The 25,181-nt window shown below is 42.2% G+C and overlaps 1 protein-coding gene across 1 annotated transcript in view; it reads right to left on the reverse strand.

The window, feature by feature from the left end:
* The window catches only part of nrg3b (neuregulin 3b), a gene marked incomplete at both ends in the record, with an annotated part of 187,607 nt that overhangs the window by 90,711 nt on the left and 71,715 nt on the right, over positions 1-25,181 (reverse strand). The window contains 1 exon segment of the mRNA XM_083994729.1: positions 2,645-2,780. Coding sequence (XP_083850855.1) covers positions 2,645-2,780 — 136 coding nt within the window.

A 25,181-nucleotide genomic window follows, 5' to 3' on the forward strand; every position in this document is an offset into this window, starting at 1 on the left:
TTACTTTATTGTCATGAGGGATGGGAACAGCAGCACCTCCTGCACCCTAACCCTTTCTGTTTTAGCTGCATCCTGGAATCTGGATGGACAATATCTGGGTTTATCTGCTCCCAGTGTCTCTGACAGGGAGAGGGAACAGAGGATAACACAGTGTACAGAGTAGCACCGATACAGTAATGGCACAGCAGCACCTCCACAGCCATTTGCAGCCTTCAGCTCACTGTTTCTGTTTGTCAGTCCATGGTTGAAGAACCCCACAAAAACAAACAAAAAAAATCAAAATAAATAAATAAAAGGTGGCCAGCCATTTTTAGCAAACACAAGTTGACTGTACGTGTAACTGCTCAGCGTGAAATGGCGAAGATCTGCAGTAAACAAACCACTGGTGAAGAAAGTCAACATTTCACAAGCCAGAAAGACACAGATACAGCAGTTTACTGAGGAGTTGGTGAACCAAAAAAAAGAAAATAGATGAGGAGGACAATTTTATGTCACGAAAAAGGCAAGTTTTAGAGGTATTAAAAAGCTTGATAGTATAAGTTGAACTGTTTTATAGAAGTAGGGCCCTGCTTCTCTGAAGTTCTGGTGGTCATAAATAATTTAATGCACCTTTAATAACAGTATGTTCGATTTTCAAATTACTCACTGCAAGGTGCCATCAAAATAATTCAATCCAGTGATTACTGTCTTGCAAAAGCTCGTCTTCAAAAACAGAGGCCCACCTGGAGTTCCAACCACGCGGCAACGACATTAACTCTGCAGAGATTTTTGAATAAAACGATAATGTTCCTCTGAGTTACTGCTGGGACTTCTATCTGGGAAAAGAAACAACCTTTCAATAAAAGATCTCACAAACCTGTAATCATTCTTTCACACAACAGGCACTCAGCTCAAGAGAACTGGGCCGACAGCAGCCGCTGCAGGTTAGACCCTCCAGTCTGTCCTAAGTCCAATCACATCCAGTCACTGAGCCGCTGCTAATTATAACCCAGGGTAGTTGCTACAGGTCTTCAGGGTTTCTTGATGCTGCTGCTGAACAGGTGGCACATTGAAAATAGTTGAGCCGGCCACTGTAACATGACAGGAAACACTCGCCTCCTTTCATTTCAATATTCCTCGCCGTCTCAAAGTGAAAATATCATATTATTAAATACACAAGTGCCATGGAGATTTCAGTATCATCTTATGTCTTCTATAAAATGTTGTATACGTAGTGAAATCTCGGTCAGTAGGTTTTATTTTCAAAGCACAATACATTGATTATTTTCAGCTTTGCTTTTCTGAGCAACTTGGCTCATCCTAATGTGTTATTTATGCTGCACCTTTTTATTTTTAAAAGATAAAGATTTGGACCCTTTAATTCCAGGTAGGTGTGCTAATGAACTGTTTGTCAATTCAGCACCATTCAGCACAAGTCTTCAATCGGAGAGTTTCTTATCATGTATTTTTCACAGTGATACATCAGAGTGATTGCAGAGTGGTAGTGTGCTGTGGGCTGCAGGCTGGGCTGGGATTGGCTGGGCGGGGTGGGGTGGGGGAGGGGCAGAAATGCAGGAATATACTGTATCAAGATGAGAGGGGTTGAAGTTCTAAGCAAGGACTTGCAGCGACAATAATTAATGGCAAATGCATGTAGAGAAATCTTGTAATATACAGTCACATATGAATTAGTTATAAGAATGCTTCCTACAGCAGCACGCCTTTTTAACTTTGAAAACACAACTAGGTGGCCTGACAGGTAAACAGTGCAGGCTTGCTAACGTAGGCAAATAAGTTGTCAAAGGAATACTTTGTTGTGCTTAGAGTTGTTTATTTTTTGGCATTTTAATTATCCCTGCCACATTATACAATGTGTCAAAGTGTGTCAAGGGTATATTAACAGGAGTAACCTGTATGTATTCACATGGGCAGTCAGGGTTTGAGTGACTGCCTGCGGCAAACAAAAGGGAAAAGAAAGAAAGGAAAACTGAGAAAAAAAAAATCAGCTGCTTTTAAGTGTGATCAAAGAAGGCGCTCGCAAGAGCCCCCGTCTTTACACCTATCATTAAAATGCACCTTATACCAAAGAGGTCATATCAAACAACATTCATGCAAGGTTAATACACGAGGAAAAAGCCTTTTTAGAACACTGCTACCGCTATTAAAACTTTTGTCAGACCAAATTGAAGACAGAGGTTTGATCACATTTAGTCCCCATGTGTGTCCTGTAGCTGAATCTGCATGGAAGCTTTTACTTTCCCATTTGCGTCGCTTGGGTTGTGCAGATCAGAGAATCCGCTGCATCTAATGCAGCCAAAGCACCTCTGATCCCCGGGTTAATGCTTTGGGTGATTATAGATCCTCGGTGCATTTTAGGTGCATTCACACAACGATTTTCCTTTGTTTCATCACTCTAAGAACACAGTCTGTCAGACTGGAGACAAAAAAAGCAACTTGAATGAAAATGACCCCAAGGTTAGTGATTGGAGGGGAAGGGCAAAGAGAGGAAACATCAATGCTCAGAAAGTAACCAAATGCCTCTCTCACACACACACACACACACACACACACACACACACACACACACACACACACACACACACACACACACACACACACACACACACACACACACACACACACACATACACACACACACACTTACCTGCAGTGTCTGTGAACCCCAGCCACGGTTTCAATGATGGAGCACTCTCCCTCGTTGAGACAGAAGGCCAGATCCTTGTCTTCCACACACGGCTTGAAGACTTCTGAACGTAGACTTGGAAGTGTGGGAGCCACTGCTGGAGACAGAGGGAGACGGATTTAGTTACAGTTGGACAGAAAAACTAAGAAGAAAGGGGGGAGGGGGTCTCTTTCCCACAGCTTTGCATCTTGAACATTTCTCATTTCTTTAATCTTTTTGATGTGCTGCCTACTGCAGATGGCCGTCATGGTTGTCGTTGTTCTACTGCAGTGATTTCTTTTTTTTTTTTTTTACTAATATGACCATTCTCCTCAGACTGAAAGAGAAGACATTATTCCTTCCTCCTTGATTTCTGAGACTCAGCGGGCTCGGGGCAGGATAGCCCAGGGAACTGCTCTCTTCATTACAGCCGGAGTCAAATTTGCATTTTCTGTCTCAAGATTTGTGACTTTGACCTGATGCAAGAGAGAAAGTGAAATACAGTAATGATGTAGGACCTGTTAGTATTTAATGCTTTAGTGTCATTATCAGTGCTGCTAGTGTACAGTATATGTTGATGCTTTTATATGCAGTTTAACCCCAACTCCTCAGTCCATTTCGCAGTCTGCTGCCTGAGTAAGAAAGATGTAAGAGAAGGGAGACGATAATAATGTCACACTGCACAAAGGAGAGATGGGCCTGCCTGGCGATGTAGCTTTAATTCTCTTCTTCTTACTCTGACCCTGAGCTGCTCTCGCATCAAGAGCATGGCTGCCATGTTCCAGCACTGCAATGCAGGGTTCTCCACCCTGTGAAATATGCACAGCTGTCAGGCATGTGGTCAGAGCCACGTATAAATAATGTGTGCTAGCATGTGCAGCCACACGCTAATGTATGCAGATATTCTATCAAACTCATTCACGCACGGGTACACACGCGCATGCGAGTGAGCGCGCCCGCACACACGAGTACAGTACAGTGACACAGAACTTATCACCAGGAGCTCTTTCACTCCATCATGTAGTCAAGCAGAGAAAATTGGATTGACTGGTATTACGCTCAATACCTTGCCAATACAATTGGATTACACATCTGATTTCTGCTTTCATCCATTTATACTGTTGCATGCAGACACATCATTTAAATGCACAAACATGCGCCTCACACGCCATATTCTTCAACTTGTCATTCACGGCCTATTTCCATCATCCTTTTTCAGCCGGTCTGCCAAGTCTTTGTTGCTTTCTGCTGGCCAATGGCCTTTTTTTCTTCCAGCCCAAGCTTTCGCCACCATTCGCACGTCGGTAGAATAAAAAGTTGGTAATCCGTTTGTTGTGCCCCAGCGCCCAGTTCAATCTGTGTTTTGTTTATGGTCATTGATCGATAAATCTGGGGCTCTTGATGTAAGGCCCAGGAGATGATGAGAGATCAGAGGGAACACAAAAAAAGATATGTGGCTCTCCTGGGGCCAACCAAGACTCCACTCTGTCAGAGCAAAAAAACTTTGGAAGATATCATTTAAAGCACTTACTGTAGCAGCTCAGATCATATCTTCAGACACATTTGAGGTCACTGTCTCATTCTTTAACCTCATGTAAGAGGATGTACTAAGACAGATAAGACAGGTAATACGTTCAAGTCCCGTATCTTTTGCGCGTTTTGCATTTTGATTGCTTCTTAGAATTATTCCTGGATCAGATCTTATTTATCTGTCCCTCGAGTGTGATGCATATGAAAGTAGGCCTCGACCCCACGCTGACTCCCTTACTCTCTAGGCTTTAAAAGACACTGCATTACATCTTGTAATATTAATTCCGCAAATTCCCTGAGTGGATTGTTCAAAAGGTTATCTATTCCAAGATGCAACTTTAATAATAGAAAATAGAACACAACATCCCCCTGTGGTACGCATGTCCGTGGCAATAATTGTCACAGTGTTTAAAGGAGCTCGTAGCTTTTTCCTTAGACAGCAGCAGTGACCACATGTGAAGAATATCACATTCGATATACAAAGACAGAGCACGCCATGTTGGGTCAGTGGTTCAGGTTGAAGCGCAGGGCCAGAGCTTTTCTGACAACAGAGAAAATTGATTTTGTGCTGTAAGCCTACACATTGATATATTTACATTAGAAAAGCCAAGGTCAGGCTGATACCAAAGACCTTTTTAGTACCTGTATCACAGGTAATCTTATCTGTGCTCAAGCGTTTCAAAATCTTCATTTTTTATAACTTATCATCTTTTTGTTTTCTTTTTTGAGCCAAAGGAGCTGAAAAGAAGCTTTTGCTGGAGCTTTGCTGCTGCAAAATTGTTCATTTCATTTGTCACATGTTGTTGACAGAGCAGAGAGGTAGGATCTGAAATACACAAGGTCACCGAGCTACCCGTGACGCAGCACTGCGAGAATCAATGATGATGTATGATGTCTGCATACGTTTTTATTTTTCATGTGGGACAAAGCTCTGACAAAACTGCACAGCCCATTATAGCAGCACCTTTTTGTATATTGGTTTCCTTCTCCATGGAGTGAATAGTAAATGTGCCCGTTTCATAGCCAGAGGCAGGCAGGCTGACATGAGTGGCTTAAATTAAACATATTATGGCATACTTTAAATGTGCAAAGGGTTTCCAGAATGGCTGATCTTTCAAATTTCCTGTGGTTTTTAATATTCCACCTATAGCACTACCCAGTGATTCATGTGACTTGTATAACATGTGAAAGTAAATGCACACATTACAGCATTATGTCCTCCATAAATCAGAACAAAAGCTGCTAAGGTTCTCACCTGTCGACAAAATAAAGGCTGCTATTCTTTACAAGATTTCCACTAAAAAAGGGGCTCCACTGATTAGCCCCTTAGAAATCTGCTAAAAGACCTCTTAAGCCTTAAAGGATTATCTCCACTCTTTTAGGCCTCTTGGCTACATCGAGGAACAAGCCATCTTCAGATATGTTTGGCCTCCAGCAATAGAGCCTGTCAATTTCTTACGGGTTCCCTCTTCATCACTTGTGACAGGCAAGAAATGGTAACAAAAAATCGGCGGCGTAGCAAGTGCAACTTGGGCACTTTTGAACGAGCATCTGTCAAACAGGATCCTGTCCAAACGCTGCGTTCTTTAAATATTCCACTGCTGAGAAATAAAGCGAGTTAAGAAAGTAATTAATCAGTTTCATCAGCGTGTCAGAGCAAAGCGGTGATAATGCAGACTTGTATGTTTTGATGTGATTTTTCTCCCTCTGCGCTGTCATTTGTGAACTATCAAGGGACTGACCCTGAACAAATCAGTGTAAAGTCTGTAATTGATCCGAGCATGCAGACCAATTAAAGCAAATTTTTAAAAAGATTTTTGATATGAAATCAGTAGTGAAAGTGAATCCCACTTGTTAAATTTGAATCTTCATCTTCATTATTGAGGTAATAGCTGATAAATGATGTGTCCCTTGCCTTTAGTTAATATTAAGATGCGGTGTCAAGACTAATTATGACAAACATACAAGTTGCCATGCGGTTCATACATTAACGCTTACAATGGAGCCCCTTTGCAAAATAAAATCCTCTCAATGAGAGCAGACTCAGGCGGTTTTATACCATTAAAAAAACACCATTAGTTATCTTTAAGAAAAAAAACAAAATGGTGGAGAATGTGCTAATAAATGATAGCTGCACTGGAGGCATGATTCATCCTGGACTCTTTGAAATCATCTTCACGTCTCTCGCTCTCCCCGTTGCACAAAGGCAATCCAGATTGCCAATTCCCTTGGTAACTTTCAAGGAATCTACTGGCTGGGGATCACAGATTCGGATGATGCTTGAGAGATCAGAGTTATCTGAGAGGAATACTGAGGCTAGAAGTTCTCCTCAGTCGTTACTATTGAATCGCTTTCAATCAATAGCTTGAGAAAGTCTCTAACAGCTTAAACCTAAATATAGGATTTTGTTCATTCTGAAAAATATCATCATTTCTGATTAGGGGGTGGGGGAAGTGGCAACATGAAGGTTTCAGTAACTCCACAGTAAAAGCAAAGTCCCATGAGAGTTCAAACAGCAACTACACAATCTGAATACAGGTGAATGTTAAAGACACACGATACTGACACTGTTCTTGTACAGTAAAGTAGAAAAAGGATGTCACAGTGCTACATGTTCCTCTCTGCATTCACATAGAGCTAATCAAAGTGCACAGAAAGTGGGCCAGATAGTGTGTGCAGATGTGATGCTGCACAGTACAGCGTAGATCTGAGTTCCCGTGCTACTTTCCTGCCATTCAGACATTTGTCAGTGTTTTCCTACAAACTTTGATGGTTTGGTAGTGCACTATAACAATCGCATCATTTGGAACAAACATCATTTCTATCCGATGCACACGCCTTGACACGATAGCCATGAAAATTTTGGGTAGGATTGTGATGCATCACTTCTTCATGCCCCGTGATTCGCTTGAATGGAATAAATGGGGAAAGCTCCATTCATAATGCTTTGCTCCTGTTATTGTCAGTGGCATATGTCACCTCTGTTTCACAGTTTCACTTTCCAGCTTCAGTGCTTGATTACTTTCAACTGTTAATTATGGTGCAGTGGTATTATTACAGGTTTTTTTGCAGCCCTGATTAAAATCCAATTTAAGATTTCACATTATACTTCCATGAAGTTGGAAAAGAACCCAAAACAAGCTTTTTAGTAATTGTCCTAAGAAGGCCTGTTTTTTGTTTCTACTCATATTAAATGTATATAGACATGCACTCTTACTGTAGACAGAATGTGCCTTGGTACAGACAACACAAGAGACAATTCCATTTACAACCAGCATTTTCCCTCTATGGCTTCCTTCTAATGTGCTCATTAGTGTTCTTGTGCTGAGCCTTATCCCCCAGGAGACTGTGGTCGGGCAAGAACTGCCTGTGTTTACTGCAGCACACATCAAAGAGGGCCTTACTACGTAAAGGGAGAGTCCTAAGAGAGCCTTGCTGATTGCTTACCCATCATGCAACGCTGCCTTTCGGACACAATCAGGTTCAGAGAAATATAGGACACATACTGTAGTATTGTGGTGCATATGGAAGAAACATTAGCCTGGGCAAAAACGCAAAGCATGTTTGCTTAGTTATGTAAATATGCACCTGTTGATGTAGTTCAGCTCTTTCCACCCTATGAAAAAAAAGAAATATATTGTTTGTGTCATTTCTGTGTTGACATAAAACATGACGCCAGTTTAGCCTCCTAAATGTGAAGAAAACAGCAGCTAAGCTGTCAAGTCGTGCTTGACTGAATTACTGACCCCATCACACCACTCATTCTATTACAGGGAACTACTACAGAGTGTAAAGACTCAAAAGTATGAATCGATATGTCTAATATTTCACAGGTAAAACATATGGCAACAAACAGAAGCTGATCTACAGGAAATCTGCGTTAACCATGTTTCCCTATGTAAATGAAAAACAGTCAAAGTCAATATTAGATTGTGAGTCAAAGCACTATACTATAGGCTGGCCTTTTTAGTCTAACTTATGAAAGTAATCTATTCCACCTACAGCAGGACAAATGGCAGAACCCTATGTGCTATATAGTGTGTTATGTGTTACATAAGCTTCACAGAAATCAACTGTGGTGTGAACGCCATACATGATCATTTCAAGTGAGAAAGAAAACGCACCGAGGGAGCGTGAATGACTAGAGGACCTTGGAAAATAAAGCTAAGGGCAAAACATGCAGCAGAGAGCGGAAAAATAGGAGATGTAAGGACTTCTCTTAGCTGCCTGACATAGTACTTACACAGCCATGGTCAATATATGTAAACTTACAGGTCAGTGGACACACATGTCAGATGTCACATGCACACACACACATAAACACTAAACACAGGTACATGTGCATACATTCTGTCGTGTACTGTACGTCTTGCATGTTTATGGAGACGAAGCCATGGGAGACCTCCTGTCCCTGTCCCTGACCTGACACAAACAAATAGCTGTTGACCCTCGGGACATTTGGTTAAAGGTGGCAGTCGCTGCTGGGTTAAAGAGCATGCGGCCTTGGTAGCCATGACAGCCCTGTGATAGGCATCTGGGAGGACATTTGTCACAGTTACTCTGTTTGTCCTTCACTTCATTCCCAGTGGTGGTGGTGGGTTTAAAGCCCAGAGCTGTGACGTAGTCTATTTACTCTACATGAAATGCCTAATAATTTTGCATATGTTCAAATAAACAAGCTGATTGCGATGTTTATTTTATCTATGGGGAAGCAGACTAAAATGTGCCTGAAAGGTTCACAAGGGAAAAAACAGATATGCAATTCAATTCCCTTCTTCATTGCAGGGTGCGTTGAGGAGTTCAGAGTACTCTTTGTCCTCTTGGGTCACTGTGACACCTTTGAGTCTGGTCATTATCTAATTGTGTCATTACTGGACAAACTGACAAAGATTTTCAATGTGTTCACAATGACAAGCCCAAAGCAGCAAGTTAATAAAGTCGACCCCAGAAGACATCAAACATGCATTAAACCTGAAGGGAACGGTTCAAACAATAATGACAAGTTTTAATTATCTACATTCTCTTTTGACCTGGTGTCAGCTGAATCTTGATTAAAGTTTGGAGGATCTGTCCACACAACAACCCCCCCCCCCCCCCCCCCCCCTCCTCCTCCTCCTCCTCCAGAACCAGCTCCAAAAACAGATTATAAAGTGACCATGAAATTTCTCCTCACAACCCACGCAACATAGTGCAAGGGTTTCGCAGCCAAGACACAGCACTGTATGTCCAAACCGTACTGCGTTCTATCACAAGGCTCAGCTTGCTTGTTGTCTGATGTGCACTATATCTCTGTCGGAGGTGCAATGTGTCTACCCTGTCAGACACAACCTGCATCTCCAATTGGAGAAGCTGAGCAGACATCAGGTGGTGGGGGCAGGGGAGGGAGGAGGTAATTTTGAGTCAAACTGTTACTTGGGGAAAAACACAGAAAGTGGAGGCACTGGTCTTCTTTCTGTAGAAGAGAGAAAAGACCTGCAGCTTTTTCTCCTCACAACAGCTTTAATGACGCTGACGTCACGTTAGTTCTGAACATCAGGTATTCACTGAGAATCTCTTGTTGAACAGATGTGAGTAATGCTTGACAGACCTTGGACCAATGTATACACTGTAGTTAAAGTCATAAAAGTACACTTGAGAACATACAAAGAACAGAGTTCTATATGAATTAACAATACATTATCAGTACCCCCAGATAAATACTTCCTTTAAGTCGCCTTTAGGACTTTCAGAAACAGTTTGTCACTTCAGTTGAACATTTTTCTGACTCAGTGGTGGTGACGAAGCCACAATGCCGACCGGCTTCAAACGGGGATCATAACAGCGGCCCTGTGACAAGACGCAGCGGTGACTCCTTTTACTTTCAACCTGCAGGATCCCACTGTGCCTGCTTCTTGGCAATCAGGGTCAGAACGTAATCCGTCAGATACACACTTCCTGTTTAAAACCAGAATCTGTATAAGAGGTTTAGAAAAATGCTCAAACCAAGAACAATATTATTAGATGTAATTTCTGCAGTGATAATTTGTCTTCACAACCCATTTGCAGTAATATGGAACCAGACAGATAATTTATCCTGATTCATTGATTGTAATTTGTGGTGTAATTATCATAATATAGCACCAGGAGGGGTAAAATTACATTACTGATTATCGTCTCAGAAATGACACAAACATGCAATTAACTGCATTGTATGTAGTTCTTATTACTTTTCCCATATTTCTTTATTTTGTGTCCGTATGTTTTTGGATAGCTGTTAATGGAGATTAGCTACATGACAAAACTATGTGTATCGTTACTGCTGCTGCTATGAAAATAAAAGATGTTATGAATGGGATGAGAGCTTCCACCGCTTATTCAACAATGGGCGATGTACTTTAACGCCATTATCTCCATTACTTATAGTGCAAATAACAGGATAACCAGCAACTGGAGAAATAAATCTGAACCTATCAAATGTATATTTAATGAGTGAGGTTGCTTTAGTGCTTTTGCCACAGCAATGATATTAAATTTAGATTTGGATTCCAGGACAGGACGCGCGAGAAATGAGACGCAAATTAAAGCTTGCTGGAGTTTTGTTGAAATATACATACCTGTGGTGTTGCTTGAGGAAAGACTTGGAAATTAATAATTCAGCACTATTTACAAATGGGACACCATGAAAGAAGCTTGAAAACTAATGAAAAACACACAACTCATGCACATAAATGTGCAAGAAGGCATGAAAGCGATTTAGAGCACCCATGGCCAGACAGGCTTACAAATTAAATGCAGTGTGTGTTTGATGTTTTTTTTTGACATTTTAAGTAAAACACGTGACCTACAGCAGTCTATGTTGGAGGCAACTGATCAACTATTAACAAACATCATTATTGTTATTCTTGTGTTAGTGTGTGTGTACGTGCACAGCATGTGTCCGTCAAAATATGTTATTTATTACCATGAAGAGTCTTTTGTTCTCCATTACAATTTATTAACACTGCTAACAAGCCATTTATCAAATGTGGCATATTTGGCTTGTTAATGTGCCTCTAACTGTTGCCACACTGCTGATACCACACTTGGTCTTGTCTTGGCAATGTCTGTCTCCATCTGCCTTTTTTTCCTTCTTTTTTTTAAAGACTATATTTAAAAAGATGGCATAAAATTTTAATCCTAGAGGTTCTAGAGGATTATGCTGTGCCAGCAGAACCTGGCAGAGAGACACAGAGGTGTAGTCCAATGAGCACCTGGTTGTGTCTTCATTTACTTACTGTAACTTCACTGTCATAATGGTTGAAAAAAAATGCAGATTTCTTAACACTGATTAGATGGGATGCAGTGTTATCAGCTGTGTGTCACCCCACAGTCGCGTTAAAAAAAGCTCCCTCTTTATGCTTGAAAAAAGTATTTGAATTGGAAATTACTCAGAAATCTGTTTCATGCAGCACTTGTCTTGAGATGTGAGTTTGCACATGCAAACAGATCAAACAGTCACAAAGAGGGGAAGAAAGGCGGAAAAGGAAAAGTTAAGACGCCTAATTTGCCTCGACCACGCTGTGTAAACCAATAAAGCCTGAGAAGCCGTTTTGATCGCCAGTTATTGATGCTGTTTATCTCCCTTGTTTTCCTGTGTCTCTGATTTTCTCTCTTTGGTTAATCCAACAGGACGCGGACAATTATTCACACCTGAGAGACACTGACAACAACAACAACAACAACTGGGACGGGATGGCACGCGAAGCAGAAGGAGCTGACGAGAAAAGACAGCCAAACGGCACTGGACACATTCCTATTTTTAAGGCGCAGTGGTCTTTCTTTTCTCTTCTGCCTCATCTTCCTCAGGGCTCAGATTCCACTCCTTCTCTGCCACTCTCCATCTCCCTCAAGGGAACTCCGAGATGGTGCAGGAATGCAACATCAACATGCATCCCCATGTCAGCTGGAGCGAGAGTAAGAGGAGAAGAGTTGAATGATTCACCTACGTGGAGCAGAGAGTAGCTTCCTGTCAGCCCGCTTGATTAAAATTCCTGGGACCGAGAACGCGGGGTGTGATGTACGACGAGCAGGTGGTGTGGGTTTAATATGCATGAGCGGACGGCTCCTGCATCTGCAGACTGGCAGTCACTGAGCTTGCCTGTCCACTCCCTTGGCAGCTCTCTTGGCATATGGAGCTACTGAGGGCATACATGAGCATAGCAGGGGGCCTGGTCTGAGCACCCACCGATACCATTTACTCTCTTTGTGACTCCTGAGATGAGTGGGATGGCAGCTAGTTCCTTTTGGTAGCTTTGGTCTGCTCAAAGTAGCCAAGATGAAGGTTAGAGGAGAGCGTTTTTTTTTTTTTTTTGCTGTATATTTTATTGATTTTATACAAACAGCAGGAAACATCAAAAGGGAGAGGGATTAGAGGAGCCGGTGTAAAAATTGACTGAGATGGGGTTTGGGACTTAGGCTTACCGGAGGGAAGCTGTGATTAGCCCCTACACCATCTCAACTGGTGATTCTATTGATATGAAAAAAGCAAGCACAGTCCTACTCTAGATATTGAAGGAGTGCGATGTGAGCCTGCTGCCGGTGCCTCGCACTGCGTTTGACACATAAACGCTGCCTCGAAATGGTTTCGCTGTGTAAGTATTTCAGGAGACTGCATAGAGTCAGATTCTAAGGTTCATGCGGGTGCATTGCCAAGTAATATTTTTCAGTGAGTTGTGTTTTTTTATTTATTTCATGCCAGGGCCTGTTTGTTATTATGCTGATTCAATGTGCGTATGTGTGCTGCAATGGGAGGAGAGGCTCAGTAGGGGGTCCATCACTGGTATTCCTGCACTGCACTGTAATTTCACTGTCAAGTTTGCCCAAGTTTGTATCATCTGTGGCCCACCTGCAGGTCAACAGGGAGCTACACATGGCACATCCATGTTTTCATTACATCAGTTGGTTACACACTGACACACAAACCCCCTTTTCTCAGTTGGTGTCTGCTTCTTTCTCCACTTCAAAGCTAAACAATGTGGATAACTTAGACAAGTTAAATTACAATTACGGCACTAACACCAGGAAAGATTAATACCTACTACTGTGGTGTTTGAGCCAGGATTGTCTGGAAGGAGATCAAACGGGCTCAGCAGTACTTTTCGGATCACTACTCCATCCAAGGAGGGCGATAAACAACAGTACAAGAACTGTACACCCAACGAGAGCTGCAAAATGATACTTTAAGGAATGAAAATTTAGTGTTTGGATTATCATTTTAGACACAACTTTGTTTTGCTTCGGTTACTCTGAAGGAGATCAACCACACAGCCTTTTTAACACGCATAAACAGATCTATCAAATCATTATTTTCAAAATTCTGCTGTAACCTACCTAAAAACTGATTCATGTGTAGGTAGTATTTATTGATAATAGCAACACTGGTGTGTTATCTTTAAAAAGTGGAATTCTACTATATTTGTGCGTAGTTGTTTGGTTAGTATATCAGTTAGTTGTTCTTACATCAGGGATACTGAGCAGCTGCTACCTACCGACTACCTAGCAGCTGTTATCCTGCTCCAATGCAGGGTAGGATTATGATTATTCACAGGTAGCTGATAAAAAGATTACTGACTCACAAACAGTGACTCTGATGTTTTTTCCCCCTCACTTAAAAAACTATCTATAATTAGCAAATAATGTTGTAGAAGCTAACTGCGTTCAGTTAGCTGCTGTCCTGACTTAGAGGTAACTCATGTAAACTCCATATTATAGGTTAGGGTTAGGGTTAGTAGAGCTAACTAGTGTTAGGTAAAGTCAACTTTCAGCTCTTAAATGTTATCCAAGTAGAACTAACTTAACTCCAACATATCAAAAAAAAGCAGAGTTAACTCTGACATAACCTGCTTGTTCAGTCTAAATATTAAAGCCCTGCTAGCAGCTCTGATTCTGCATGATTTGGGACAGCTGCCTGGGCACAAAAAGGTTACACTGGTGGGTTTTTGTCACAATGATAAAGTCTAACTCAAAAATGATGCTCTACAGCTAAAAAGCTGTGTTCAGCCTTTCCATCCAGCAGAGCAACTATTTTTGGTTAGCAAGTGTGTTTCATCTGCACTCTCTAATTTGAGTGATGCACATTGTCAAAGCATGATTGTGTGCGCCAAATCCATTATGGATATTGTAGTCAGGCCTGTGCAACCAGCTCCAGACTTCTGCAGTGCAGCTACACAAACCCAACGACAAACAAACAAAAACAGCTGTTTCCAGAAATCTTCCAAAAGATAGGCTATTCATTGATTTCAAGGTCTCAGAAACAATTCATATCCATGTGTTGTTGCTGAACTGGAGCATACTGTATGATCACACACAATTTAAAAGAACGATGAACCAAAAATGAATTATTAACATTACACTAATCTGAGCATAAATGTGGAATGAAGTATATCAAGTGCATCTGTTTACTGAAGGTTGATAATTGAGTCTACACCTGCACTGAGTCATTTAGAGACAAATCTGTAAACACAATGAATGTACTAATTGGATTACATTAATGATAACCAGCTTGGAAAAACTCACTAGGGGACATCAGTTAATCCCAATTATAAATCCCACTAACTGTGCAGCTCATGGACAAAGCAAAGCCCTGATGAGTTGTGCTTTCCTTTAAACAAGGCAGATTTCCCCTGTCACACCATACAACTCAATATAGCCATCCATATCTTGGAGGTGGTTGACTACCTCCCTCTTTCTCTCTCTCTTTCTCTCTCTCTTACACACACACACACACACACAAACACACACACACACACACACATAAAAAGTTTCTTCAAATTCGCCCTGGCATTACCACCCCAAAGCTCTACAGAAATAAACACAGGTAGATACACAAAACTACACACAGCAGCAAACGCCTGCTGCTCTCCATGGAGCAGTGGGAACAGGATTAAACTCCTTTCACACTGCTCACTCCCAGCAGAAAGACACCGCTCTGATCCAATCACAGTGACACATGCAGAAAACGAGGAGAAGGTGAACCCCCACGGGAGCACAGATTGTCGTCAGCGTTACTTGACAAGACGCGGAGAACGCCGACGTGACAGCGATGATGTGACCATGTAAAACAAATGTAACCATGACGATGAGTGAGGAGTGCACTGCGACAACAAGTTTGGAAAAAAGTTTTATGAGTACATACGTACCCACAGGCTTTACCCTGAGCAAAGCTGCCAAACGCACATTGTGCTGTATGTCCAACTGCACAGAAGTATCAGAGTGGTTAATGCAGTGGGACTGGCAGCATGGCCCCCAATACCCCCCCCCCCCCCCCCCCCCCCCCCCCCCCCCCGCCTTCAGGGAGTGTCTGCCGTCTGATTCGAGCCAAATCATGGCCTGTTTAACACCTCGCCACCTGCCTTGTTTACGTGCATGTGTGTGAGTGTGAGTGTGCGGGAGAGAGAGAGAGACACATATTGTGTATATGTGTGTGAGTGTTTGTGTGCTCAGTGCTAAGCCGAGAAAAGTATGGTGATTGTTCAGGAGTGACCTCGTTCTCTCAGATCAAGCACGACGGCAGGACACACACACACAAACACACACACAATGGCAACTCCTACACTTATTCTTCTACTTTCCCATAAAGCACATGATGCAATTGTTACTTTTCTTATTATATGTGTGTGTATGTTTACTTTCTATATTGAATTATTTCATAATTGTCTCTCACTTGTTCCCGTGTGCTTTTATTGCCTTTGTAAATGCCCTTGGGTGTCTTGAAAGCTTATGAATCAAATTGATTAGTATTATAATTATTATTCTAATACCACCATGCATACACATATGTAGTGTTAACAACACGTAGTTCTTTCAATATCGTCAATTAATTGCATGGCTTCAGAATGAGCAGCACGGTCAGTGGAGTTTGATTTTAATGCATGAGTCACCCAGCATGAGTACATGAGGTGATTAATGGTGATGATTTCTCCTGACACATAGGAGCTGTTAAAATCCCTGTACAACATATTGCTTCCCCAAAATATTCTTCTCCATTCTCCTCTACGGCCTCCATCAAAGGACGTACCAAAACATTAAACCTGACGGACAAAAATGGTGTGTGTGAATGATGGTTGTGTTTTCATAAAGTGGTTCTCCCCGGTGCATAGCGTTCTCTAACAGAGATATTAATCAAAGAAGTTTTTGCTCAGAGCCATTTGGGGATGAATACAATGCAGTCCCCTTCATTTCTCCACACAACAATGCTACCTCTGCTTGATATGTCACTCTCAATGAACGCTGCAGGCGTTATATATTTTACCGACTGGATGTGTGCCTTAAAATTACTGCACACACAAAAAAAAACTTTCTCTGTAGGAAACAAAGTAGAAAAGTCTGGCTTCATGGACAAAGTGTGAAATGCTGGTGTGTCTGTTTTTTTTGTTTTTTTTGTTTCTGTGGAATTTGGCACGTTAGGAGCAGAAGATACTGCACGTTGCTCAAAGCTGGGAACAGAAAATTCCCAAGCTGAAGCACAAGATAAAGTGCTTTGAATGGCAAATAAACAGAGCTTCACTGGAGAGTGGCTGGGGATGAATCATTGCAGGAAATGACAGCAAATTGCGGCGACAATTGCCACTGACATTCACGGTCACCTTAAACTATGACCATGTTACAAGACAAATGATTCATTACCGAAGCGAAAAAAAACAAACACTGTACGATTACGGCGCCGTAATTTACGATTTTCCCAATGCGATTAAAACATTTAGACTTGCATGAGAAAAAAAAATGCAGCTATCAATAAAATCATTCTGACATTAGAATAAGTATAACGGCCAAAGCATCATGACATTAACAAAGTGATTAACCTCATTGTCATTATTATTTTAATTGTGACAAAACAGCCATACCAACGATTTTATTACTGTAGAGAAACTGGTCTGACTTGTTGCATGTGCTATGGGAGGAATTATGAACCATATGATGATGATAGAGAGAGAAAAACGAAAAATAGCGTATTATTTGGAGTATTTTAAAACCTAACTTTTAGCATCACAAAGAACTGAATTAATCAGACCACAGTATATTGTGTTTACATGTCATTATTATTCTAACAACAATGCAAGTGCTACATTATTCAGGTAAAAGCTCACGCTGGAAATGGCAATCTCACATTGTCACTATTGACAAATAAGGGAGTAGAGCTTAAGAAATGACAAAGTGTGCTGCATACCTTAATCCAGTTATACCACAACAGCAGCTGACACTGCCACCCTCACTGCAATACTATAAAGTGGCAGCTCACTGATCTTTCCTTTGTGCCTCCAGACCAAAAACAACAATTGTCATGAGAAGGGGAAAAAAAAGCTCTGGTAAATAAGCTGTCAGAACTGATGCTGATTTTAGTTAATGGTTAATGTGGCCTTTGTGACTTGACAGGACGACTGCTCTGCTGTGACACCCCGACCAGCCTGCAGTCTTTATTCCTGTCAGACGGGTGGGTGTTTTAGCAAAAAAAATGGGAACTTCAGCCAGAACCTCAGCTTGTCATGTTCACTATTTCCATTCCGGTGAGAGGAAAGGTCAAGTACGACTGCGACATGTTCAGATTACGGGTATACGGCTGGGCACTGGCTGGGAGCAACTATCTGCAATCGCTTACATAGCTGACACTGATGTTTTTCTTATTGGAACTCTACTAGTGATGGATGGGGAAGATAAAATTGAACATAAAAGGAAAACAAGAAAAAAAAAAAAAGCTGACTTTCAAGCAGTATTTATGCATCATGTCTAAGTAAAAATACCTCCACTTTGTATTGAGGATAGAGATTCATTTGTAGACACAATTCAGCAGAATGTATCCCCCAGCAAACAAGAGCTGGGGGAAGTCGATCCTCATACTCCACTGGTCCAAAACCTGACTGGGTGGAGGCGTCAGAGAACTTGACACTTTTGTGTATAGAGCGGAGTGAGCATTTAGTGAGCAGGCAGGAGCTTAGTGCCTCGCTTTGATAGGACAAATGTCTGCTGATGGACACAGAGGCTGCTACGCTGCTTGAATCGACACTCCCCTGGGACAGACACTGGGACCGCAGGAAAATTATTAAGACAGAACTTGCTGTACACAGCTGTTATAGATGAAGTAATCGAAGGCTTAAACCCAATGACAGAAGGGGGGAAAAAGCACTAAATTCATGCTGTATGTGTCATATTATCATTCTGCATATAGCAATAAATGGCACATCCCTTAATGAATTGTTATTTATACAATATATAACCCTCTATAGGGTATACGGTATATCAAACAATATATGGATTCCCTTGAAGCTGTCTGGGGCATGCAAAAAGATATATAGTGCTCTTGTAGTACCAACCAGTGCTGCCATCTATGACAGCAATCCACAGCCAGGCATAAGTAAGATAGAGGAGCTGGTGGAGGATTTCTAACAAAGCCACTGACACCTGTCACCACAAAGCATGAGAGAGGGGTGATGGTATACATAAATAAGAAACTGGTCAGACTGACTGGACTGATAACATGGAAGCATTAGAAGAGAGAGGGCAGAGAGGGATGTTGTGCTGAGGAAGAGTCACAACACAACAAGTCTGTCAATCATTGGAAGCCCGCGCCCCATTGTCTGCAGTCGCGTTTCGCAGGCTGTGGCATGAAATCTGAGGCCGTAGGAGCGATGTGCAGACAGCCGGGAAAGCTATGACGCACTGCAGGTAGGATTAATGAACCATTAAAAAAAAAGTGTAGGAACAAGTATATTTACTATTCTAAAAAAAAAAACAGTCTGAATAAGTAGTGGGACTCCAGAGTGTCTAGCTGATCATTAAACGTATAACACAGAGTGTATAAGGTGCTCATTTGTGTTGACAGCATTCAGACCATCTGCAATGGTTCCAGCCCAAACAGTCCTAGACTCAGCCAATTAACAGGGAGCTGAGGCAGGATGCTTTCACTGCCCTTCTGAACTATTCAAGATTATTTTTGTAGTTCATATTTTTCCTTTTTCTCTCTCTCTGTATGCATGGCATCTGTTGACACACAAATCCAAACTCATGTGGCTTGCAAGATCACATATTTCTTTCACATTCTGATTTCATACAATTCTTTTTCGTCCTCCAATGAAACGCAGCGTGTGCAGTGGCGGGAGCCTTGCTAGCACACTGTTGGGGCGTGGACGCTTCACAGTGTGAAAAGTTTCCGTAATCACTCACATTTCCTGAATTCAGCTTAACTTGGCTTGGAGTATGTCAGCAAAATGTTTATGTCCCATAGAAACTAGCTCATGCCTCTTTCATTTGGTCCATGTGAGTGAGCTAATAAAAGACTGTGGGAGTGCTACATGATAAGCCCTGCAGCAGACGCTGTAAATGACATATCATATTAGATTTATAAAGCAGGTGGCTGACCAATCAGTGCAGGCAAAAAAGTGCCACCATGCATAAATGTCATTACATCAGCCTCGCTACATAATTGAAGATGTTAACATAAAACCTCTGCCTAACAGGATTCCTGCGCATGCTGTTGCAGAAATGTCAGTAGGACGGGTGCTCAAAACAACCAGAGGCTGTGAGCATCTGGAGCTCAACGTAACCTCAATAAATATTAGCTTATCTCTATCACATCATTCTGTCGCTCGATGCCTCTGTGATGTGGAAAATCCAACATGCATGGTCGTTGGTTTTGTCCTTTAAAGCCAGAATCTTATCTTCAACCTTTAAATTTGTCTAAATGTTGTATTCATGATCAAGTTTTCTCTGAGTAAAGCTGCCACCTTCACTTGTCAACACCTCAGCTGCTCCTATATCCATCTAGTTAGCTGCTTCGGAGAGTAAATGCTTACAGCCTAAAACTGTCACACACTGAGACAACATTCGCAGCATGCCGTCGGATGATATGCATTTCTTTGACCACCAGCTGGTTTTTCTGAAATAAACAGGGCTAATGAATGTGCACTGTTCAGCCAGGAAAGAAAAGAAGCCCATGCACACGAATGGCAGTGAATCAACACAACGTTGCTTACATCTTGCTTATGGCTGCTGTTATAATTCAGCACGTATCTGTCAGAGCGACGCGCAGTTTCTAAATCACAAAGAATACACCCTACAGTAAAGCTGTGTGTAGCTTTAAGTGATCCAGAAGCCTGTGCATACACACACACATACACACACACACACACACACACACACACACAGAGCAGCCTGGCCCTCTGCAGCCATCAATTCACAGCAGTGAAGCTGACTGCAGCCTACCCCTTCCTCTCTTCCTCTCTCTCTCTCTTCCCCTGTACCAGAATTAATTTTTCCCCAGAGCTGATAGGCTACGCTCTACTGCAGCCAATCCATATAATTAGGCCGTCAGCAATGTAAACCCCTGGCTCAGACTTCAAGTCCATTTCAATATTAGGTGCAGACATGACAATGGCTTCATTAAATGCAAGTTTTTCCTGTATTAATTTGATAAATAGTTTGTTCTTAGCCTTCTACGTGGCTTATCACCACACACAACTGGCTAATGTTTCCGTGCTGCACACCAGTTCCTCTTTTGGGGTGAAGGGGAGGGAATATTTTCCCCACTTCTATGGCACAGAATCCTAGATGCGACCCCGCCTTCCTCCGGGTTCGACGATGCATTTAGTTTCTTATTAGTAATGAATCATTTGCAAGTGTTTTAATGAGCATTTAATATTGGCGAATGCAGAGACCAAGGTGTCCGCCCTCGCCGAGCTCGCCCTCCCTCTTTTTTGAGCCCGGTTACCTAAGTATTCTTCCTCCCTTAGCCAATTATGTAGGGTTTTGACGACTGATCTCACTCCATATGGCGACAGCTCCGTTAATCGCAACCTCCCAGAGAACTGCTGCATGACAGCCTGTGTGTCAAAATCACTATCAAAACGGTGAGGCGTGGAGAGAGGAGGGTGGCAGCTGAATGGGATACGTGTCTATGCATGTGCATGTGCATGTGAGCGTGTGTGTGTGTGTGTGTGTGTGTTTGAGGGGGTGGGGTGGGGGGGGAATTAGCCAGAGAAAACAAAGTCAATGAGGCATGAAGGAGGCTTTCCCTCTCCTGTGTTTGGTAGAGGTAGTCGTGCCTCCTCATCCACTGGTGCTACCACTCCAGGGGGAGAGGAAGAAAACGACAGCCGAGGGGTGTGAGTGAGTGAGTGAGCGAGGAGGGGCAGGTGGGGTGGGGTGGGGGGGTTTATTGGAGAACAGCAAGGCTGTAACAGGATTCTTGGTGTTTACTTGGTCTGGTTGTGGCTGTTGACGGAGGCATCACAGGCCTCCAATCCTCTGCCCACATGCAGACGTTAAACTGAAGGATGCATTTGCATTTTTCATCTTCCCCTTCCTCTCCCCACATCATCCAACCAGCTGCATCTCCTCGGATGGAAACAGACCTCTGGGATGGGGGTGTCAACAGGGCACATTGTGTACAATACAAAAAATATCAAGGTACGAAGCTATTACGCTCACAATGACTTGCTTTGTGCGTTGACTGATTACCACTGGGGTAGAGGGAAATAGCCTGCATCGGCCTAAATCCCCTTGTTGGACGTGTTTACTTGTAGAAATTTATGATAATAGCTGTGTGATCCTTCCAGACAAAGAAACACAGACATGTCAATTTGTTGTTAAAGAGATACCACATGTTTGCATTAAGGAGAAAACAATGCTTAATCTGAGATTACACTAACATCTGGCTGCAGATGTGTAAAATATAATTCCTAGTCGATTGCAGCTGCACAATGTTTGAAATGTTGTTTTTTCCAATGTCATCAGTTAATCTTTTGGCGATTTCAGTCTGATATAGGCTGTATTTAAAGAGATTAAGCCATCAATACTTTCCTGCAGCCACATCCCTCCCTGGTCCCTGGTAAGCTTTCCAAATCACGACATCATTATCCATATCACACAGGTATCGCCTTAGTATCATTAAGCAGGAATAAACAAACATATGCGGAATTATCTTAACGGGAAGTCGATTGGTTGGTTGTTGCTCCTTTGTGAGCTACGTGTCACAGTGATTTGGGCGCCTCATATACAAACCACTATGGTAATTTATCTTCCTTCTAATCATCATTACTGTTTTGATAAGTCTAACCTTTAGAGGCAGGTGGGGAGAGACAAGCTTAATTATACCTCCTGACACAGCAGGGTTACATTGCTATTCCCACTTTTGAAATTTGAAGGTAATTCAAGGAGGAAATTATTTTTAAAATAATATGATTTTTTGTTTCACCTTTTTTGTGTAAATACTGGAACGGGTGAGAGATAATAAGGATGAGGAAGATCAGCAGCATCAAGATGAGGGCACATTTTGGTGGAACGGCAACATAAAGTTGAGTCAAACCTATTTTTTAATATAAATAAATCTTCTATTTTTACTCTAGCAGTGGAACACTTCACTGCACGCACACTGTACACATCCTTACAGTTACTTCCTACCTTGCCAGCTGCTTGCGGCGTTTCCATCTTTGGATTGCTTGAACATGAATAATCATGGAATTCTCTGAACCATGTCCAACGTAACCTTTCTAATTCCATAAGTGAAGCTTACTGGAAAAATAAATCACGAGTAGCTCAGTGGTGTGGGCATTGTCAATGCTGGGTAAGCAAAAAAAGTACATAGCACAGTTTAGTCAGTGTGCAGCATGGGTTAAAGGGATAGTTCACCCAAAATTCAAATTGCACTCATTATCTACTCACCCTCATGTTGACTAAGAGCTGTGAGAATGTGAGAAGTCCTCCGTTCCTTCTCTGAGTTATGGGGCGGGGCTCCACGCAGCAGTATTTGTCCATATAATGGTTGTCAATGGATACCAACCTTCTTTGTGCAGAAAGACACACCAAAAAACATCCAAATACCTCCATACTGCTCGTCTGTAATGTCCCTCTTGTATTGAAGCCCCGACATGAGAAATTGTTCCGAAAAAAATTAAATAAGTCTATGTTTTAAGCTTGTTTGTAGCGGAAGCTCCCAGTGTCTCAGTTCACTGCTCTTCCTGTGCACTGACCGGCGGAACAATTTCTCTTGTCAGGACTTCAATACACGACGGACATTACAGACGAGCAGTATGGAGGTATTTGGATGTTTCTTGGTGTGTCTTTTTGGACGAAGAAAGTTGGTATCCATTCACAACCATTATATGGACAAATACTGCTGCGCGGGACGGAGGACTCTGAAAATTCTCACAGCTCTTAGTCGACATGAGGGTGAGTAGATAATGAGTGAAATTTGAATTTTGGGTGAACTATCCCTTTAAAGCCTGACTGAGTCACTATGGCTCATGTCAGAAGGCCTTAGACTTTGCCACCTCACGACACACACGCCTAAGGTCAGTGTCACCGCCCTGCCAAGTGTTGACCTTTGATCAGTTAGAGGAGTGCTAAAAATTGCCCAAAGGTCTCTCTGGGTGTATCCCAGAGCAGTGGGTGGGGGGGCGGTGGTGGTGAAAGGACAACTACAACAGCCTTTAACGAGCCCAGCAAGACATTTCCCTTTGAGTGTAAAAACATTAGCATGCTTTGTCAACATGCAGTAGTGCTCTGCAGCAAAGCACAACATGAGCCAAATCTTTGGAGGTAGTGCAGCGATCTGTTGGTGGAAGCACTCCAACAGCGAAGTGACAACAGGATGTTTTCATTCAGTAGCCTGTATGCGGAAAACACTAAAATTCAGTGAGCTACAGTTTCGGCCACAGTCATATCACAGACTGTACTGTACGTAAAGCAAAACCATTTCCTGTGATGTCTTTGAACCGCTATGAATTTAACAAAGAATTTTTTTTCCTCGAAGAATTGGGGGGAAAAAGGACATGTTTTACTCCCTTGGCCCCAACACAGCCGTGCTTAAAATCACTTGGTTAAAAATATACTGGCCCCTACAAAGGGACTGCTGGCAGAAAACGGAAAGGTATCTGTTTCACATCAAATGCTGTTTGAATCCCCATTGCACACAATCAGGCCAGCTGATATCCCTTGTTCAGCAACAAGCAGGAAGGTAAGGTACTGCTCCCTCACAAATTATAAAGTAGCTTTTTCACCTTCATGTCTCCATCTTAGACTTTCTTGAACAGCCTCACAAACAAAGCCACGAAAGCAGACACCTACGACTCTGACGAACATTAGAATATTTGGCCAAGGCTATAATCTCATGGATAGATTTATTTCAGGGGGAGAGAGGTCAACAACAATTAACAGGAATAAAACATCCAAATTGTTTTTGAAAGAGCCTGTCTTATATTAAGTATTACAGTCTGTGTGCCAAGTGGTAAATACAATCACCAGATCTGCCTCATCTCTCATGCTAATTATTGTTTCGCGGCTTCAAAGTGTTTCTGTGTTGTGCTTTTGCTGTTTACTGCTGCTGACTAGACACCAATCAAGCTCAACTCTCCTGTGCTGCTATCAGAAGCCTGTCTTGACCAATCAAAATGTCTCGTTGTTTACACTAAAGTGTTGTGGGAAGCAAAACTCAGCATTTCCTGCTGTGAAGGTTATTTTTAGAGTCCATCGGAGGGGGAGAAAAAGAGAAAGACCAGAAATTCATGTGATATTACATTTCCGACTTGCACCCAGAGCGGAGGGTGTGGGTAAGGGGGGCAGGGTGAAAAAGAGACAAGGAGGAGAGATATTGATGTTCAAGAGAGGCATGTGGAGAAAGATGGGGAAAATGGAGAGAAAAAGGAAGAGATGAGAGAGAAAGAAAGCAGGAGGGAGAGACAGTCACACTTGGTTTGCTTCATCTCTGGGCGTATCATCTGGCTTGCAGGGGGAAAATTACTGTACCAGTCCCCCAAGGGCCAGAGTGACTTCCTTAACCACTTTAATAAACTGGAAGAGTGTGATTGCCCAGACAGTGCTGCTGTCAGCGTGTTAATTAGACACAGTGCTTTATCAGAGCTGGCCACTCATGAACCGACCAAGCATATTGCCATAAATGGTTTACTATCAGCCTGCATGGGAAAGCAAACTTAAAGCATATAATCTAAATCAATTGTCATTTGGCAAAATTATATGTTCTGTG

This window comes from Trachurus trachurus, assembly GCF_905171665.1.
Source record: "Trachurus trachurus genome assembly, chromosome: 19".
NCBI lineage: Eukaryota > Metazoa > Chordata > Actinopteri > Carangiformes > Carangidae > Trachurus > Trachurus trachurus.